At 36.9% G+C, this 17,032-nt stretch overlaps 1 protein-coding gene across 1 annotated transcript; it reads right to left on the bottom strand.

Moving 5' to 3' along the window:
* Nucleotides 1–7,902: 7,902 nt before the first annotated feature.
* Nucleotides 7,903–16,232, bottom strand: wdr13 (WD repeat domain 13). Its single transcript, XM_015377952.1, has 10 exons — nucleotides 16,167–16,232; nucleotides 13,922–14,009; nucleotides 13,579–13,810; nucleotides 13,154–13,263; nucleotides 12,859–12,989; nucleotides 12,466–12,773; nucleotides 9,878–10,058; nucleotides 9,596–9,737; nucleotides 9,356–9,474; nucleotides 7,903–8,670 (listed from the first exon to the last, which is right to left on the bottom strand). The coding sequence occupies exons 2-10, from the start codon at nucleotides 13,960–13,962 to the stop codon at nucleotides 8,486–8,488; spliced, it is 1,449 nt and encodes a 482-aa protein (XP_015233438.1). The 5' UTR covers nucleotides 13,963–14,009; nucleotides 16,167–16,232; the 3' UTR covers nucleotides 7,903–8,485.
* Between the last annotated feature and the right edge of the window lie 800 nt (nucleotides 16,233–17,032).

The raw sequence follows: 17,032 nt of genomic DNA, 5'->3' as shown, positions 1-17,032 counted from the left end.
GAAAGCAGCCACACTCAAAATCCTGCAAAAATTCAGCCGCCATCATATGGAAATTTATCCTTTAAATGGATTTCTGCAACTGAAAATGTGGTATGATTTTTTTATTTAATGCTAATGTGCAAAAAAAAGTGACATACTGGGGGTTAAGATTTAAAAAAGGGGGGAGGGGCAGATTTTCATTTTGAACACTTGTATATTACAAACAGGGCGTAAGATTTAATGGCGACTTCAGTGATGTATTTATATTACATCTGTTTAAAAAAAAAATAGAAGATGTATATTTATTTGCAAACGATGGTCTTGGGAATGTTTTAAAGTACTGTACTGTTACTGTATGCTTTCACCAGAATACAACACAAAAGAAGACACGTCATGAAGGAAGCTGAATGTTACCCGGCCCTCTTATATTTCCACTCGATTCAAATGTCACCATTTGAGTGTCTTGTTTGAGAAATCAAAGCGAAATCAGGCTGGTGCGGGGATCTGCACTGAATTGTTTCTCCAAATTAAGATTCATGTAATGCAAAATGTCTGACCTTCAGTGCGTTAGGCATAGAGATATCAACATGCAGTCAATCTTTTAAATGTGGACACTTGCACAGCCTACTGTTCTAGCATGCATTCCACTGCATTTCATAGATTCCAAACCTGGTATTACAACTTGTACAGATGTTGATATGAAAAAGGAAAAGTGAGGTCCATAATTTTTACGTCTGGCACTCTTTTTGCGAGATGATATCCTGTATCTGTAAAGTTTAACTGAGGTGGTTCTTTGGCCCACTCATCAATAAAGACTCTACTTTTGATGCATTCTGAGTCATGACCTGCCTGGACCGAGACATGAATGGGGATTTTTTTTAGTGGGAGCAGAACATCTGGTACAAATTACATCCTGTGAGCTTTGTAGAAATGTTTTGACACTGAGGTCTAACCAACGCCTACTGTTTAACTTGTGATTGGATTTCAACTTTTTCACAACTGGTCATGTTACAACTACCAACTAACGTAGAGTCTTTGGGTTTTAAATCATAGTACACATAGTAGTGCAGGGCCTTAAGATAAGGGGGAAACTTTTCATGGTTTTAGGTTCTTTAATCTTTAATCAAACAAAACTATTTATTATGTGTTACTATAGAGTCAATAGAATTCCCAATTGCTGCATCATCAGAAGTTATTTGTTTCCAACCTATTTGCAGAATAGCAACATGTGTCCAAAGTTGGTTTGTATAACTTGTGTCTCTGAAGATTATTTGTAATACATGGACAGACAGTTATGATTTGAATCTAACAAATGAATATTCCTTAATCCATAATTCCATGTAGCTCTGCCTGTATGCAAAAGGTAAACCTACACACTAGTCTCATATCTTCTGGAGCTTCTATCAGGCCTTTTCAGGTTCAACCTGTATTTTGCTCCATCCATGCAGCTTTATTTTCCCTGCTGAAGAGCATTACCCCCATAGAACGACTCTGCCACTGCCGTGTTTAGAATGATGTGCAGTCTTTGTTTCCCCGACTCAGAATTTTCCATGTTGACCAAAAATAATCAGTTTTGCTCTCATCCAACCAGAACACTTTCCTCCACATGTTTCCATTTCTGCACGGCCTGTAGGAAAACTGGAGATGGATTTTTCTATTATGGTGTTTCTCCATAGTGAAAACATGTGGATATCTATTGCCCCACCATTGCTTCCATCAGCCTCTTGTCTGCTTTTCTGACAGAGATATTTAAATCTTTGAATATTTTTATATAACATAAGTCTGCTTTCAACATCTACTGAACTCTACCCCTAAGCTGTTTGCTGTATTCATTGATCTCCACAAAGTTATTTGTTTTTTTTCTCCATCAAAGCTCAGAGACCCTTACAGAGCTGCTGGATTCATACTGAAAATGGATTACAAGCTTCTTTTACTCTTAAGGTGTCTTCTGAAACATATGGTTCCACCAGACTAATGAAATGCATGTCACCAATTTTAGATTTCAGAAAAAGAAACTGAAAACATTATTTTTCTTCCATTTCATATTGACGATTTTCTTTGGATCAACCTAGCATATAATCTGAATAAAGCACACTAAAGGTTGTAGTTGTAACATAAAAAGCGATAAATACTTCTAAAAGACACAGTTGGTTTCAAACCTGTGAAGGGAGATTTACAAATATGCAAATGCCATTACCCATAGTGCTTCCTTTGAATTGTATTTTAAATACAAAATGTGAGCAAACCGTCTTCTTTAGGCATTGATCTGTTTAAAGTAAATGTTCAGGCTGTTCAAAAAGTGTCAGATTAGGATGTTTTTGCTGGATCACATGAGGATAAGACAATTAGAAAAGTTCATTAAGTGTTTAGGCATGCTTGTCATCTAATGTGGTTAAAAAAAATCCACATGGGACAGGAAAATGGATTACAGAAACTAATATCAACAAGATAAACTCAATACCATGAAAACTGTGCATGAAAGGAGAGAAGAGGAGGTGTTAAGTTTTTAAATATTTTTATTTTAACACTTTATTTTGATATTCATGCCTAAAAGCTGAAATCTGATACGTCATTGCATGACTCAGCTTACCACGAGGAGATAGAAGTATGATGTGAGATATCAGTTGATGCTCTGGGTTTTTATTGAGACAGAGTTTAGTCTATCAATGCAGACTAAAATCTGGTTCTTTGCTTCTGCAACGGCTCAAATGGAAACAAAATGGTCAAAAACCCCATTGTATCTGCTCTGAAGACATATTACACAAATATTGTGCAGATCTAAACCCCTGTCCTTAATTAGATGTGCATCTGAAAGCAGTTTTCCTTTTAGTACCTCTTAAATGTTTTGTTTGATTAAAAGCAGCCTTTCAGGTTTATTACCGCTGCTGATAAAAGGGTGCATTATTGTGTGCAACAACAAAAAAAATCTACATGACACTAAATATCCTGAATGTCGCTTTCACACCAGATAAAAGCATTTATAAAACAATTCAGTGAATTTCAGATATCTTAGGTAAAAAGCTTTGCTGAGTAATTGTTCTATGTTAAGTTGAAATGGATATGATGGAAGACTATTATATGTTTTTGTCTTAATTAAGGCCTGTTTCAAACCCAGACACTGGATGGCTGTGTAATTACACCACACAACGATAATCTTATATTTCAAATATGAATGCGAGCTAATTTCCCATTGTCTGCTTTGGAGCTGTTGGTCTGTGTATGTCAGAGATGTTTCCATTGGGAGGGGGATTAGTTTGACAGGTTGCATAGCCTCTGTTTCCTCAGAACTGATGTAAAAGCCTCATCTCCGAGGCTTATTTTTAGTTTACTTCCCCTTGGATGTTCATCACAATCAGAGGTTATCCTACGCAGTAGGAGTGAGTGCATTAGGGGTAAACCTAGATGACTTTCCTGTCTTCATCCCTGCCTTTTTGAAAACAGATCTTCCCAGGAAGCGGTCATTCACCCTGCTTTTCCTTTCCACAGACCTGCATGTCAAAAAACTCAGGTTTTTGGAGATGGCTAAAAACTGTTCAGTGTTGAATCTTAAACATAAACCTTTTGGGTGACTTGAATATGGTGTTTTGCTTGTATTGTGCTGGTAGCTATTTCTTCTTTTTTTTTTTTTTTTAAGAAAGTAATGTCTGTTCCTTCATAAGATGAAAAAATTAAATTGGCCTTGACAGCTTGTAGCAAGGACTCAGAAACACTAACATATAGAATATTAAATAGTAATGAACTTTTTTGTTAGGCTGTCATAATAAATCATTAAAGGTTACAGTTTTCCAGCATTAATAGATATAAAGTATTCAAAGAGCTATTTTTAAAATAAGTTTTTTCAAATGTTATTAGTGTACTTCCAGCTTTTTTTTTTGTCGTTAAAACAGTAAGGAAACTAAAATGCAAGCCTATTCTCAGGAACGTCACTAACACGTTATTCTGGAGAGCAACATCATTCTCTCTATTGTGACTCCCTTAAACCCCAAATTAGCCAACAGACACAAAATTAGCCCCATCTCTAGTATTTCCGACTGTCAAACCGCCTTCAGAAAATATTGCATTGTTTGCATATTCCTTATTTCTGCAAAATTATGTTTTTTAATCCATCTTGATGCACAGCTAATTATGCACACATTCCCTTAATTTAGAGGCTACCTACCCTGAAATTTGCTAGAACCTACATGATATTTTAATGAAATATTTACAGGTTACTTTCCTTGCACATATAACAGGCTGTATTATTAGTTGAATCTTTGACATGTTACTGTTTTTTAAATTACATGGCACTTTTAGGGAGCTTACAATCAACTTTCCAGAACCTGTCTGTACTATGAGAGGGCTTATAAATAGGTTACAAGCACAGCATTTTTCAGAAAATCCCAATATGCTTCAAAGACACAGACCTTAAAATCTAAAATACGATTATTAGATGGTTCCTTTTAGGAACTCAGCAGGTACTTTCAATGGTATTTTGCTGAGGTACTTTTCTGAACATTAGTTACTTTACCATAATGTACTTGTTACCTGAGTGAACACAATTTTAAGCACTTATACCTATTACGCATCTACCTGTACCTAAGACGCATCTCATATTGGCACAATTCATCAAAGCACAATGTGTAGGTTTTCAGTAGGATCCATTAAGTTCTAGGAAAGTTGAAGAAGTGATTTCTGTAAGTTCTGGGAAGGTTGAGAGCTCCATCATTAGTGGGACGTATATATGATTTGTAATAATAAATGTAAATGTTTTTAGAGAATTAGGAAGAAGGAAAAAAAATATACTCAATAACATTGTTATTGTTTGTCAGAAGATAATACTATGACACTGATTGTTAATGGTAAAGTACCTGGCAAACTTTCAGATCCATTTTCTTAGTAAACGGACAAAAATGCCTGCAAACTTTTTTTTTCCTTTATCTATGGTTGAATGCCTCTCCAGGTCTATATTCTCCTTTCTCTACAGAGGCTTTGAGTTTTGCCAGGCCGTGGTTGTAAACATATCCTGCCTGGTTGAATAGAATATAACATACGATACAATTTTAAGAGCCAAAATAGAGACAAATAGAAAATATTTTCTGATGTGTGTTTGGAAGCAATTTTCTGTTGGAATGTCAGAGCCATGTAAAAATGTCTGCTTTTTACTCAAACCATTACCCTCAGAACAAAAAAAAAAATAGTAAGGATATTCAGAAGTAATCCAGGAACCACTAAGGCCCACACCTGTTATTAACTGGAGGATGTTTAAGTTTAAAACATCCTCATCCCTCACTGAAATAAATTTAATATAAACAGACTGATCACATGAATGCACAGCAGGAAAGATATATTTACAGCTGCTACATTATCCAAATAACTTCTGGGGTTATATTGTAGACAGAGAGAGAGAAAACAATGAATAATTTCATAACAATGACAAGAAAATGACCAAAAGGTCAAGGCAAGTGTGGAAACTGTTAAATATGGTGGTGGCAGCATCATGCTGGGGTTTCACTGATACATACCTTATCACTACTCTGTAACAAAGACAGGGAGGGAATAATTATATGAACAAGATAATAAAAACAAACATTAAATAAAAAAGACCTAAAGCATTGTAAGATATTCTAAATATATCCCATGTGCTGTTCGCTTGTGAAATCTCATTCCTTTTTATTTTTTGTGTAGTAATTGCTTGTTGCTATCCCATTATTGGGCAAAGTTATCAAAAGTAAATTGTGTGAGGCTGAAGAGAAACATAGAGCTGCAGTTTGCTGACACCTGTGCTCAGTACAGTTAGATAGTTATTCAAGCTAGTGGTAATGACACCTGGTTACACGGAGTTCACTAAAATTAGTGTTGCTTCGGTGTGTAAGTTTGCCTAAACAATTTTGGACTCTGTATTTTTCTCTGGCCCCCTCCCTGATCTGACCAGTGATGACATGTTTAGCCGCATGTCGTCAATCAACCGCTGGTTGTTTATGTGGTGTCCTGAAAACAACGTGGGATACATTAATAATTGGCAATCCTTATGGGGTTCGTCTCTGTAAAGCGCCTTAAGATGACATGTTGTGAATTGGCGCTATATAAATAAACGGAATTTAATCGATTTAAGATGAGTGAGGGGTTTTTGGAAACTGAAGATAGTTAAAGCTATTGCTGCAGCTATCCATTGTTTTAATAATTAACTGATCAAGCAATCATGAGCAGTTCTAGACAGGGGCCCACAGGGGCCAGTGCCCCTGTAGACCTGGTCCTAGTGCCTGTTTCTTAAAGACACAGCAAAAATGTATTTTCCCTTGATTTAAGGAGGTAAGCCAATTTGCAGATGGAATAAGATTTAAGTTAAAAATTACAAAAAATATCTCTACTTTATTATTTCAAGTGCATAATACCTAATTATCTGATCTTTAGAGCAGAAATACTAATTCCTTTGGCAGATTATCTTATTTACCTCCTGAAATTAAGTGCAAAGGCTCTTATTTTAAGAATATTTTTACATTTTACATCAATTTCCCATGATATGCAATGACAGAAGAGACGGTTACTGATTTTTCCTTTAGACCAATATTTTGCCTAGACAATTTAACCATTATTTACAAAATTACAGTCAGCTTTAAGCTTCAGTCATACCATAATAGGATCAAAGTATGTTATGGCAATAGTGTTCAATCCTTTGTGGTTCACTTAATATATCAAACAATGCACTTTTGGCCTTTTTGTGTTTGTTTGTGCTTGTTATTATTTTTCTTCTGTACCCCCATGCAAAAAACACAGGCTCCAGCTGTGCCCTGGCAAATTTAATGCAGAACAACCATGGCTAGCAATAATTATTTTTTAGAAATCAATAGTCACCTCAGTAAGTAACATACCTGAAAAAGTTAACGTATCTGAATAATAAAATACAATAAATGTTTAAGTGTGAATAACCAAGAGTTTGAACTTGAAGAAAACATGTATTGCATATTGTGAACGCATCGTAAATAAGTGTAACATGTTTAAAATAAAACTCAATTTGATGCCCAGAGATTACACTGGAGCACCTCTAGACAGAAATTATTTACCGTAAAAAGGTTTGACATTTTAAAAGCAGAATGTTTTCCTTTTCTACAGCTCTGTTGGGTCTTCTATTTATAGTAAGTTTTAAGTCTTTATAGTCCAAATAAAGTAGTTGAATATTCCAGTGATCACAATCAAGATGTTTCAGATTCTTTTAGGGAAGTTAAAATCTTTTTGTTTTGACTGACAGCTAAATTTTATTAAGGTAAAAAAAAAAACATATCCAAGTCATTGCTCTTTTGACTCGTCACAGATGCAAATAATCAATTAGCTGCATCTTTATTCTGTGTATCCAAGTCACTACCCCAGGTCTGGAGTGGTAAGTTTGTTTTATTGTTGCTCTGCACTATGAAGGTCCTGAGACGTAAAGGTATAGTGGAGGATGTTCTTTTTTCTGGTGGATCAAAGAAGTGGCCCTCCTAATCTTCAATCATTCCGGTGACATGTTTATGTAAGGCCGTCTTACGTGCTCGTCCCCATTTTCACTTACTAGTGGCAAGTCTGACAAAGTGGCAAAATTGCAAATCTTTTGTAAAGTAAGCTTGTATGAGCGATGCAAACTGCAACTTGCCCCACAGAGCGTGCACGAGGAGAAATGGGCTCGTGCACGGATTTAATAGTGGGCTACAGGGATGCGCATGTGCATTGTTTTTTAAAGTAGAGAGGGTGTGTCTTTTCAAAAATCCTTCACAATACCTTTAATCTTTAATCTTAGCTACTGGCTTAGGGCTAATTTGAATCACCAGCTGATTGTTAGAGCTTCTAGGCATCTAAAAGGAGCAGTACCATTAGAAATATTTTCAGATCTTTAAATAAACCACATTCAACATCACCCGTTCTGATATCAGCAAACACATTTTTGAACCAGTCAAAAATATTTCACAAAGATGAGTCGCAATGCAGCCATTTATTGTTTAAATAAATTATCTGAATCAGCAACCAGCATAAACAGACCACAAACATACAAATAGGTACAAACACATTAATAAACACACCGTAATCTTAATGATCAGATTGTGATTTTAACTTCATGCACATATTCTGAAAGGCATACAGGCAACTGAAAACAACAAAAAAAAACAGCTGATTACACTGCTTAAATAACAGTTACATAAATAGTAAACTATAGCTATGCAAGAGGGAACATTAGTGTGATCCAAAGTGTTGTTTTTTCAGGAAGATTACATGGCACCCCGTTCACGAGTTCAACCACAGCCAGGCGAGCTGGAGGTGAGCCATGACGCATGCATGGTAGTAAAGCCGTCTCCCAGTTGCAGCTGTGGGAGGGCTGACATGCACACACTGCCCACCTCCCCACCCTACGAATTTCTACGACATCCTCATCACCGACACAGGAAAATGTTCTACTCGATTGCACTTTTGTTTGTTTTTCCAGTGAAAACCTACACATTGGAACTGGACGGTTAAAGAGCAGGAAGATTTTTCTTTTTTTTACATGTAGTGGATGGAATTATTTCTGCTCTCTCCTCCAGATGATAACCATGCCGGTGGAGTCGGCAGACGCCAGCAGACTCTCATCGCAGTTGAAACTCACATCCAGAACCGGTCCACCGTGACCCTGCAGCTTGTTGACAATGGCCTTGGTGTTTCGTTCGACATCGAAGAAGTAGACACAAGCATCTTCACTGCCGGTCACTGAGACAAAAGGGAGTTAAAAGAGCAAGAAATGTAACATCACAAAGTATGAATGCTGTTAATTTGGGGTCTTTAAATAACAATTAAATAGTTTTTTTTAGGGTGGAAAAACAAACACCTGCAGTGAATCTTAAAAACATGTAATAGGGGCTCTCATTTGAGTTTCTTATGGACTCCCTTTAATTATCATCGGGTCAAAATTGTCCGGTGAAAATATTTAAACTTTCTAACTAATTTCTGTGATAACAAAAATACAACTCAGATGGTTAACTCTGGCAGAAACATGTTTACCTCTCAGTGTGACTTTTCTGCTTATAAGCAAAACAAGGGGGTATTTTGACACTGGTATGAGAAATAGGAAAAGGGGACAAAAGTAAAGCATAGAGATGCAAGGAGCTACTGATTACCAGTCTCATGTTTGCAACAATCTGCAGAAAACAGGCCGCCTTGCTGTAATTTGCTAATTCGAGATATTTCTTTTCAATCTAAAAGCAGCCTTATGCTATTTTTGTCTTTGTGCCTGGGCATATGAGTTTTTTTTTTTTTTTTTGCTTCCCCACACTGGAAGGCCTGCAGCTAGTGATGCAGTGTGGTCTCATTTTCAATTCAGATACACAGCAGGTACACCAAGAGACCCCAGCAGGAGAACGAAGAAGAACACAGAGGGAACTGCAAGACTCCTTACCCACACACGCCCCTTGTCTGAAAGACATGAGGGGGCAGAAAATGCTATGAACGTGCTGAGATCCGTGCTGGATGGGAAAGCTTCTCTTCAGCTGTAGTGTTCCTTCATTGTCCACAACCCTGCCGTTAGGAAATTATTTAAATAAAAGAATAATTTCTTCTATAGCTTTAAATTCATTTTAAAGATAGACAACTAAACAGTCAAACATCAATAAACCAACTTTATCCCGAACGGGCTGACCTGTAGAGCAGCAGCTTATTGACACAGGCGTTGACCAGCAGGGAGGGGTCTCTGGCTTCACGGCTGATCCAGGAACGAGCAGATATGCTGCAGATGGAGCTGCCTTCACTCACCACCAGCCGCTTGGCTTTGGTCAACTTCCCTGCAGGGACAGGGGTTGGAGCGTTGGTGGGGGTGGGTGACAGGATTGCCAGGGAGCAACAGAGATACAGCCGATTAGAATTTGTAATGCAGCCAGTGGATGCTCTGGCCTCGACTCAAATGGAAATGCTGCGATTGTACCTGTTGCCATGTCAAAGAGGAAAGAAAAGATGCTTCCCCTGTCATCACCAGCCCACAGGATCCTCCCCGGAGCATCAAAGGAGAGAGACAGCACGCGGCCTGTCAGCTTACTGGAGCCCCCCTTCACCTTCTTCCCAGTGGAGATGTTAACCACCTGCAGGTGGTGCTTGCTGTTTCCCACCTGGAACACAGCACAGAGAGTTAAGACCTTCATTGTATCCACGGGGGAGCACAGACACCCCGACCCAGACAAGGTTTGAATCTGATCTTCTATTACAGACATTCCCATCACTGAAATCCAAATCTATTTTTCCATTATAGCTTTAATGAGAAATGCATAAATTCATATTCTTTACAATAGTCAGCTTTGTCAATTAAATAATATATCATCACATCAAAAAAAGTTAAAAAAAATAATAATAATAAAAAGATTCATAATATACATTTTCAACCCCTGTTACAAGTTTTGACATTTGGGAAATTCTAATCAGTGTCTACAGTGAACATATTCATGAATTATTTACAAGGAGGTAAAGCGCCTCCATCTGCATACAACGGTTTGTCTGTGTTTTTCACACACAGAAAACATTCGGAATAAAAATGGAAGAAAATAAAGCTGCTTGTTTTTAAGACTTGGGAGGCAGAATTCTCAGTGACAACTTAATTAGTTTAGAAAAAAAAACTAACAGCTTTTTATTCCTCCACTAAAAACAAACATGACAGGGCAGGTTTTGGTATGTCCGGGTTTACTCAGTGATCCTTCTTTCACAAGACTGATCCACCCATCGCTGACATAAGCAGTTTTCAGGTCAGTTTTTAGATCTGTGAATAACAGTCCAGGAAACAAAATCAGGGACCTCAGAAGTTATGTCCTGTTTTTACATCTACGTATTTCATGATTGATGGTAGACATCCAGTCCCAAAGGCAGATATGTTCTGTTAAATGGAGTCTTTGTTCTGAAAGGGGGATTGCTGCAGAGCCTTGATGCAATAGTCTGGTTTTACATTGGAAATCCTTTATATAATAAACTAAACTTGTATGCACTGGTTTATCAATTATATGAAGGAATCCATGACATTCAGGATATATTTATAGACAGAAATTGGATTTTTCTGTCTTATTAAGTCTCTTGACATAAAATTTGCTAATTTGTTTGGCAAAATATGTGGTTAATTCATCCAACAGTTGAATCGGATCGCTATCGGATCTTGGCATAAGCTCAGCCATGGTATCGGATTGGTGTGTGGAAAAAAACTGGAGCGGTGCATCTCTAATTATTATATAGTCGAGAAAATAAAAAAAATAAAAAGCAAAACAATGATGACCCAATTTTTGTCTACTAGCAATGATACACTTAGTTTAATTATGTTATGATGCAAATCACTTCAATGAGGTTTCTGAAACCATACATCTGTTTCATGTTTTAAATACTCTTGAAGGGAAATGCCTTTTTTATTTATTTATTTTTTTACATTGGGCCCTTGATTTTACGTTATTAGGCACAAACTAAACTGTTCATAATTTATCATTTATGGTATGCCAGCGTCCGCGGTTATATTTTTTATATTTATATGTATTAAAAACGAAGCGGAGTGTATATGACTACTTTCATGAGGGGTGGGCGATATTAACAGAAAACTTTAGCATGATACCTGTCATAAAGAAAACTGTTTATTACTTCTTTCTAGTTCTTTTTAGGTAACTGTAAACCTGTGACTTAAGGCAGAGCAGTCATAGCGCCACATTCTTTAAATAAGCATCCATCTAAAACAGGTCTCTTCAGGAAAACAGTTCCATCGAAAAAGTGTGATTCTTATCTCTAAACAGCAACTATATTTAATTTTTTTTTTTAATTGACCAATGTTCTAGAGACAAAAATTTTAATAAAAAAAAGTTCAAAATAACATTTCTGACGGCCCTGGTATTTTTTCGGGGGGGGATGAAACATCATTAATCTTAATTCATCATTGTGACAATAAATCAAAAATCGTTATCACGACAAAGTGGGCAGCACCCACACGGTAAGCAGCAGCATCACAGTGAGAAGTTTTGTTCAACCGAGATGGAAAAACAGCAGCAAGGAATAATTGATCATGTATTTCCCTGCAGTTGTTAATGGAAAAAAGTAAAGTATAAAACCTTAATGTAACATTCAAAATACCATTATTATAAAGATCTAAACACAAAATGTATTCCAAGCCCCCACTAAAGCTTACTACTTATCATTGGCATGACAGTCTTTTTTTTGTACTAATGTCACCAAACTGTATTTTTGTCCTACTGTTAACTTAACTAAGGTTACCTGCAACTGGTTTAGCCAACTATTGAGAACCCCTAATTTTAATGAGTGAAGTAGAGGATATTAAGTATTTTCCATTTAATTTTATAAACATACAATAACCCAGTTTAAGCAGTAATTGGCAGAAAAACTGCTAATAGAAGAAGCTAACCAAAAACATACATATTGATGAACTAAAGGTAAGAATACCTGGACACATAAGACTTTTTAATTCCCAAACTAGACATAAACATTTTAACAGTCTAGATAAGAGTTAAAAAAATCTCTGCATGACAGAGAGGGACTCACCACAGTGAGATTATTATTCATTGGCTGGAAAGTGCAGCAGAGCAGCTCGCTGGATTCTGGGTCTCTGACTTCTCGAATGCACCGACCGTCCTCCGTGTTCCAGATCCGCAGAGTCCCATCCAATGATGTTGACACAATGATGTCGTTGCTTAGAGACCAGGCGAAGTCTGTGACGGGTCCACCGTGACCTTTTAGAGTCAGCTTTACACTCGGAGGAGGAGGGGACAGTGTCATGATGGACAGGGTACCATCCAATGAGCAGCAGGCGAGGAGGTGTTTGTCGTCGTTAGCAAACTGTAACCTTGGAACTTCAATAAAAGCATGAGGGGAAACACAAGTTATAAACTATATTCAATTAAACTATTTAGCAGATGTATAGATAGATTTTCATACCAGACGAGTCGACGTGTTGGTCAAATATGTGGTGCATGCCAGCAAAGGCATAGTTTTCACTCAGGGTCGTATCCCCGGCCATGGCACGGCTTGCCTCTGCCACTGAGGTGGGCACCAAGCTGCCCGGAGGCCTGTGTTCACAAAGAAGAAGTGACAGATGAACTCTTCTACAAGCATAATTTATAGAAAACATGGATTAATTATTACAAAGTGGTTCCGGACAAAAAACTAATCAGTAGATCAATCCAAACACTAGACATGAGACAAGGGAACAGATTACTGGTGTTTTTCCTACCTCTCATCATAGACCGCTCTGTTCATCTGGGCCTGTAGCTGGTAGGAGCCTCTGCTGACAGAGCGGCGATGACCACGAGCCCCTTGAGAACGGGGGTCCTCCTCAAAGTCCTGCAAGAGACAAACAAGAGCAACAGCAGAGAAAAAAAATCTCAAAGGAATTAGTTAATGTGATGACATTAAAAAAAGAAAAGAAAGAAACAGTCGAACAAATAACCTTACATCAGCTGTCCAAATACATCTAATAAATGGCAAAAAAAAAAGAAGTAAAAAATACTAGTGCCAACCATCTCCAACCAAGCTGCTCAGCTGAATTTACAGCAACCAATTTGTTGCTTAGCTTTTATCTATGCTTTAAAAGCCCCATCTCCAACCACATTTCCACCAATGCAGTCTTCCCTCCTGTCCCCTTTCTTTGAGTCTGACCTCCATGCGGTCCAGCGTGGTACGGGAGCTACGCACGCTGCTGGCCCTGAAGCTGCTTTGCTCAGACAGGGGCCCGTAGCGTAGGGCCAACAGCTGACTGCGCAGCTTCAGGTACTGCCTGCGCAGCCCTGGCTCAAAGCCACACTTGGCGTTCTCTCTGAGCAGCTGGCTGCGTCGGCGGATGTACTGAGTTCGGAACTGTGGGAAGGTAGGCGTGCGGTAAGCATTGTACCTGCGGAGGGAAAGAAGCGACAAAAGAGCAGATTGCAGCTTACAAATAATCTACACACCAAGTACTCGTCTGAACAACTTTCTCAAAATTACATGGGTGAGTGGGTCTTACCTTGCATCCACTGCCAAAACCTGCTGCCAAACTGCTGCCATTCCACAAGCACGGTGGGTGGAGATGAAGCCACTGCCAGGGCAGAGTCCTGGAAAAAGAAAAGCTTACATTAAACAGATAAGAGCACACAGCTCACATTGACGCAACAAGTAGGGAGTGGCAGCCTAGTGGTTAGGGCATAGAGCTTGGTATCCTGAGGTTCTGAGTTTGAGCAGCGGTAAAATGCAGGGGTAAATTTCTCCAATGTGCGATCAATATAATTCAATTATTACACAAGGGAATTTCTTTAGATTTTTTATTCATCATTGAAATGCATTGCTATTTATTTATTTATTTATTTATATAATTTGAAATGTATTCTCTTAAACTCTTACTAAAGTATGGAGTTATTTTTGAGTTTTTATTAAATTCAAAATAAACAAGAGATATCAAATGGGAAAATAATTTGGAAAGTAAAATAAATATATATTGGAGAGCACAATTTTTTAAACACAAAAAGCAAAAACTGATTTTATTTGAGACTTAACAAAACCCTTAGCAATCATAGAATAAAAAAAAATATTTAGAAAAATATCTTCACGGGAAAAAAGCTAAATTTTTACTCTCAAATATATATATATATATATTTTTTTTTTGTTTTGCAATCGGAAAACTTTTTCTCTCCAAAAAATCTCTCTCTCTCTAAATGTGAATTTATATTTTATTTGTTCTTTCACAATGTGTTTTCTCTCAAATCGTTTTTGAGGTCTGACATACCGGTAATAGTAGTTTTTGCTAATAGTGTGAAAACATGTTCTCTGAAATTGATTTATTTTACATTCAAAATAATTTTCCCATTTAAGATCGCTTTTCTTCTTGAATTTAATAAAAGCACAAAACAACTCCATACTAAAGCACCTTCAATTACCTTCCTTAAGAGTGTAGTAAAACAAACACACTTCCCTTGCTTTAAAGAAAAACACTGAAATGACATACACTAACGGATTTAAAGATCCATCACATGTTTTTCTATAGGAAACTATTTTAACCAGCTTTTCAGAATTTAACTTCAATATTTATTCATTTGTTTAAAATAACGTGTGGTCAGAAAATTTTGTTTCTCTTATTTCATATATTATTTTATGCTATTTACTCACTATAAAAGTTTTCACCCAGCCTGTTTCACCTGAGAGGCCACACAATTCCCCTGCGTGACGGTGTTTGTAGAAAAGACCTACCACCTTCCCATAACAAACCAGATTCTTTCTCAAGGTTTATTCATAAAATGTTACCTTTTAATCAAAGTGTCTTTAATCTGTTTTGACTCTAACAACTTTCCATTATTGTAAGTGTGGGGGAAAAAACACCGCCCAGGCAGAACAGGGCTGATTACTGTGCAATAATGGCCATATGATGAACTGTTCTCTCTTTGCAAAGATAAAAATAAAGTGCCAGCTGAGTGAAATCCATTGATCTCCGTTTATTGAACTGGAGTAAACAGCTAAATACTTTAATCCAACAACAAATGTTAAGTGGATTTGTCTTCCTGATGTGTCTTTATTGTTAAACTGAGAAACTGTCACAAGCAATCAAAAAACATCTGTTATTAATATTCTCATTGCAATGTGATTTTAGGTCACAACTTCTAACAATTTGATCAATTCAAAAACAATGTACGATTTCTTAAAACAAATTAGACTAACCCAAAATTTCAACTCCTATCGTCCTGTTTCTTTAATTTATAAACATGGATACTGAATCATTCTAAGTTTTTTTTTTCTTCCATTTTGATGAAAATAATACTGTTATATTGACGTTCAACTTCTCTGGAAAAAAAGGAAAAGTGCTAATACAGCTAATAATAGTTGAATCAGACGATAATGCAGCTGCAAGAAAGAACGATTATATTGGACTTTATGTTTTACTGTTCGTCTGACATAAAAAAAGAACAAAACCATCATTTAAAAAGTCGAAGTAAAGTAAATAATATGACTTTGCTATTTTTCCAGAAACAACCACAACAGCAGAGCATCTTGACAGCAGCAAAGCTAATGCTAGTTAGCTAAATGCTAACTAGCATCAGTTAGCATCTAGCAAAGAAGCTACAACAACTTTAGCACTGCCACACTAGTAAAAATGACTTATTGGGAGGTTCTTGACACCAAATGATAAATTACACTATTCAAGAACGATGTGCAACAAATGAGTGCTATACTGCAGCGAAATACTAAAGATATGGGATAAAATATAATAATCAACGTCTCACCTTCCTTAGCTTTTCTCCATCGCTGCGGTTCCTGTCAGGTCACGTGACAGCTCTGACCAGCCGACTCACCAACTTCATGCGGATCCTTCTGTATCCTGGTGAAAGCATACAATTCATTGTTTATTTTTTGATGATTTACCGTCGACAGTTTGATTAAAGTTTGTAAATACTACTTTTAAAACCAGTGTATCTACAAGGACAAGTCCATTAAAAGGATTCTGATATTTGCATGCATGGATTGACATGGTTTAGGAAATACTTAAAAAAAACTTTTTTTTCCAAGATTGTCGTCTCGTACCGTATTGGGTGTTTAAAATGCGAAGAATATAAATAATTGAATACTTTTCCCCTAATTATGACGGCATAAATTATAGGTGTTGAATGGTGAAGCAGTGGCCTCTAGTGGGTCATTGAGGAAACTGCAGGGTGGTCGTAACATTTTTGAACTCTTCTTCTTGTAAGGTTTATGGCGGTTGGCAAACTAGTTAAAAGTGCATTACCGCCACCAGGTGATAAGGAGAAAAACAAGGAAACAGGAATCGCCCCCAGAAAAAATCATAAAAATAATAACATTTTCCGATCTGTTTCACTATTTTCGACACTTTTTTTCTCTGAACATTGTTTAAATGATTAAAATGTATACACTAACATGAATCGAACACGAAATAGAGAATTGATAGATTTAGGTATAAAGTAATGTATTCAGTCAGTAATGTATCCATCTATCCAGTAACCACACCAGTTGCTCCTTTTTCTATTATAAACTTTTATTGTTCAATGCATGAACCAACCATGTATGGCAGCTTAACAAAGCATGGATCAAACAGGTGTGGCAACTTTATAATTGTAAAGGTCCATGATGGATG

This window comes from Cyprinodon variegatus, unplaced genomic scaffold (assembly GCF_000732505.1).
Source record: "Cyprinodon variegatus isolate N-32 unplaced genomic scaffold, C_variegatus-1.0 Scaffold161, whole genome shotgun sequence".
Classification (NCBI taxonomy): domain Eukaryota; kingdom Metazoa; phylum Chordata; class Actinopteri; order Cyprinodontiformes; family Cyprinodontidae; genus Cyprinodon; species Cyprinodon variegatus.
This window is presented reverse-complemented; position numbering and strand designations above follow the sequence as displayed.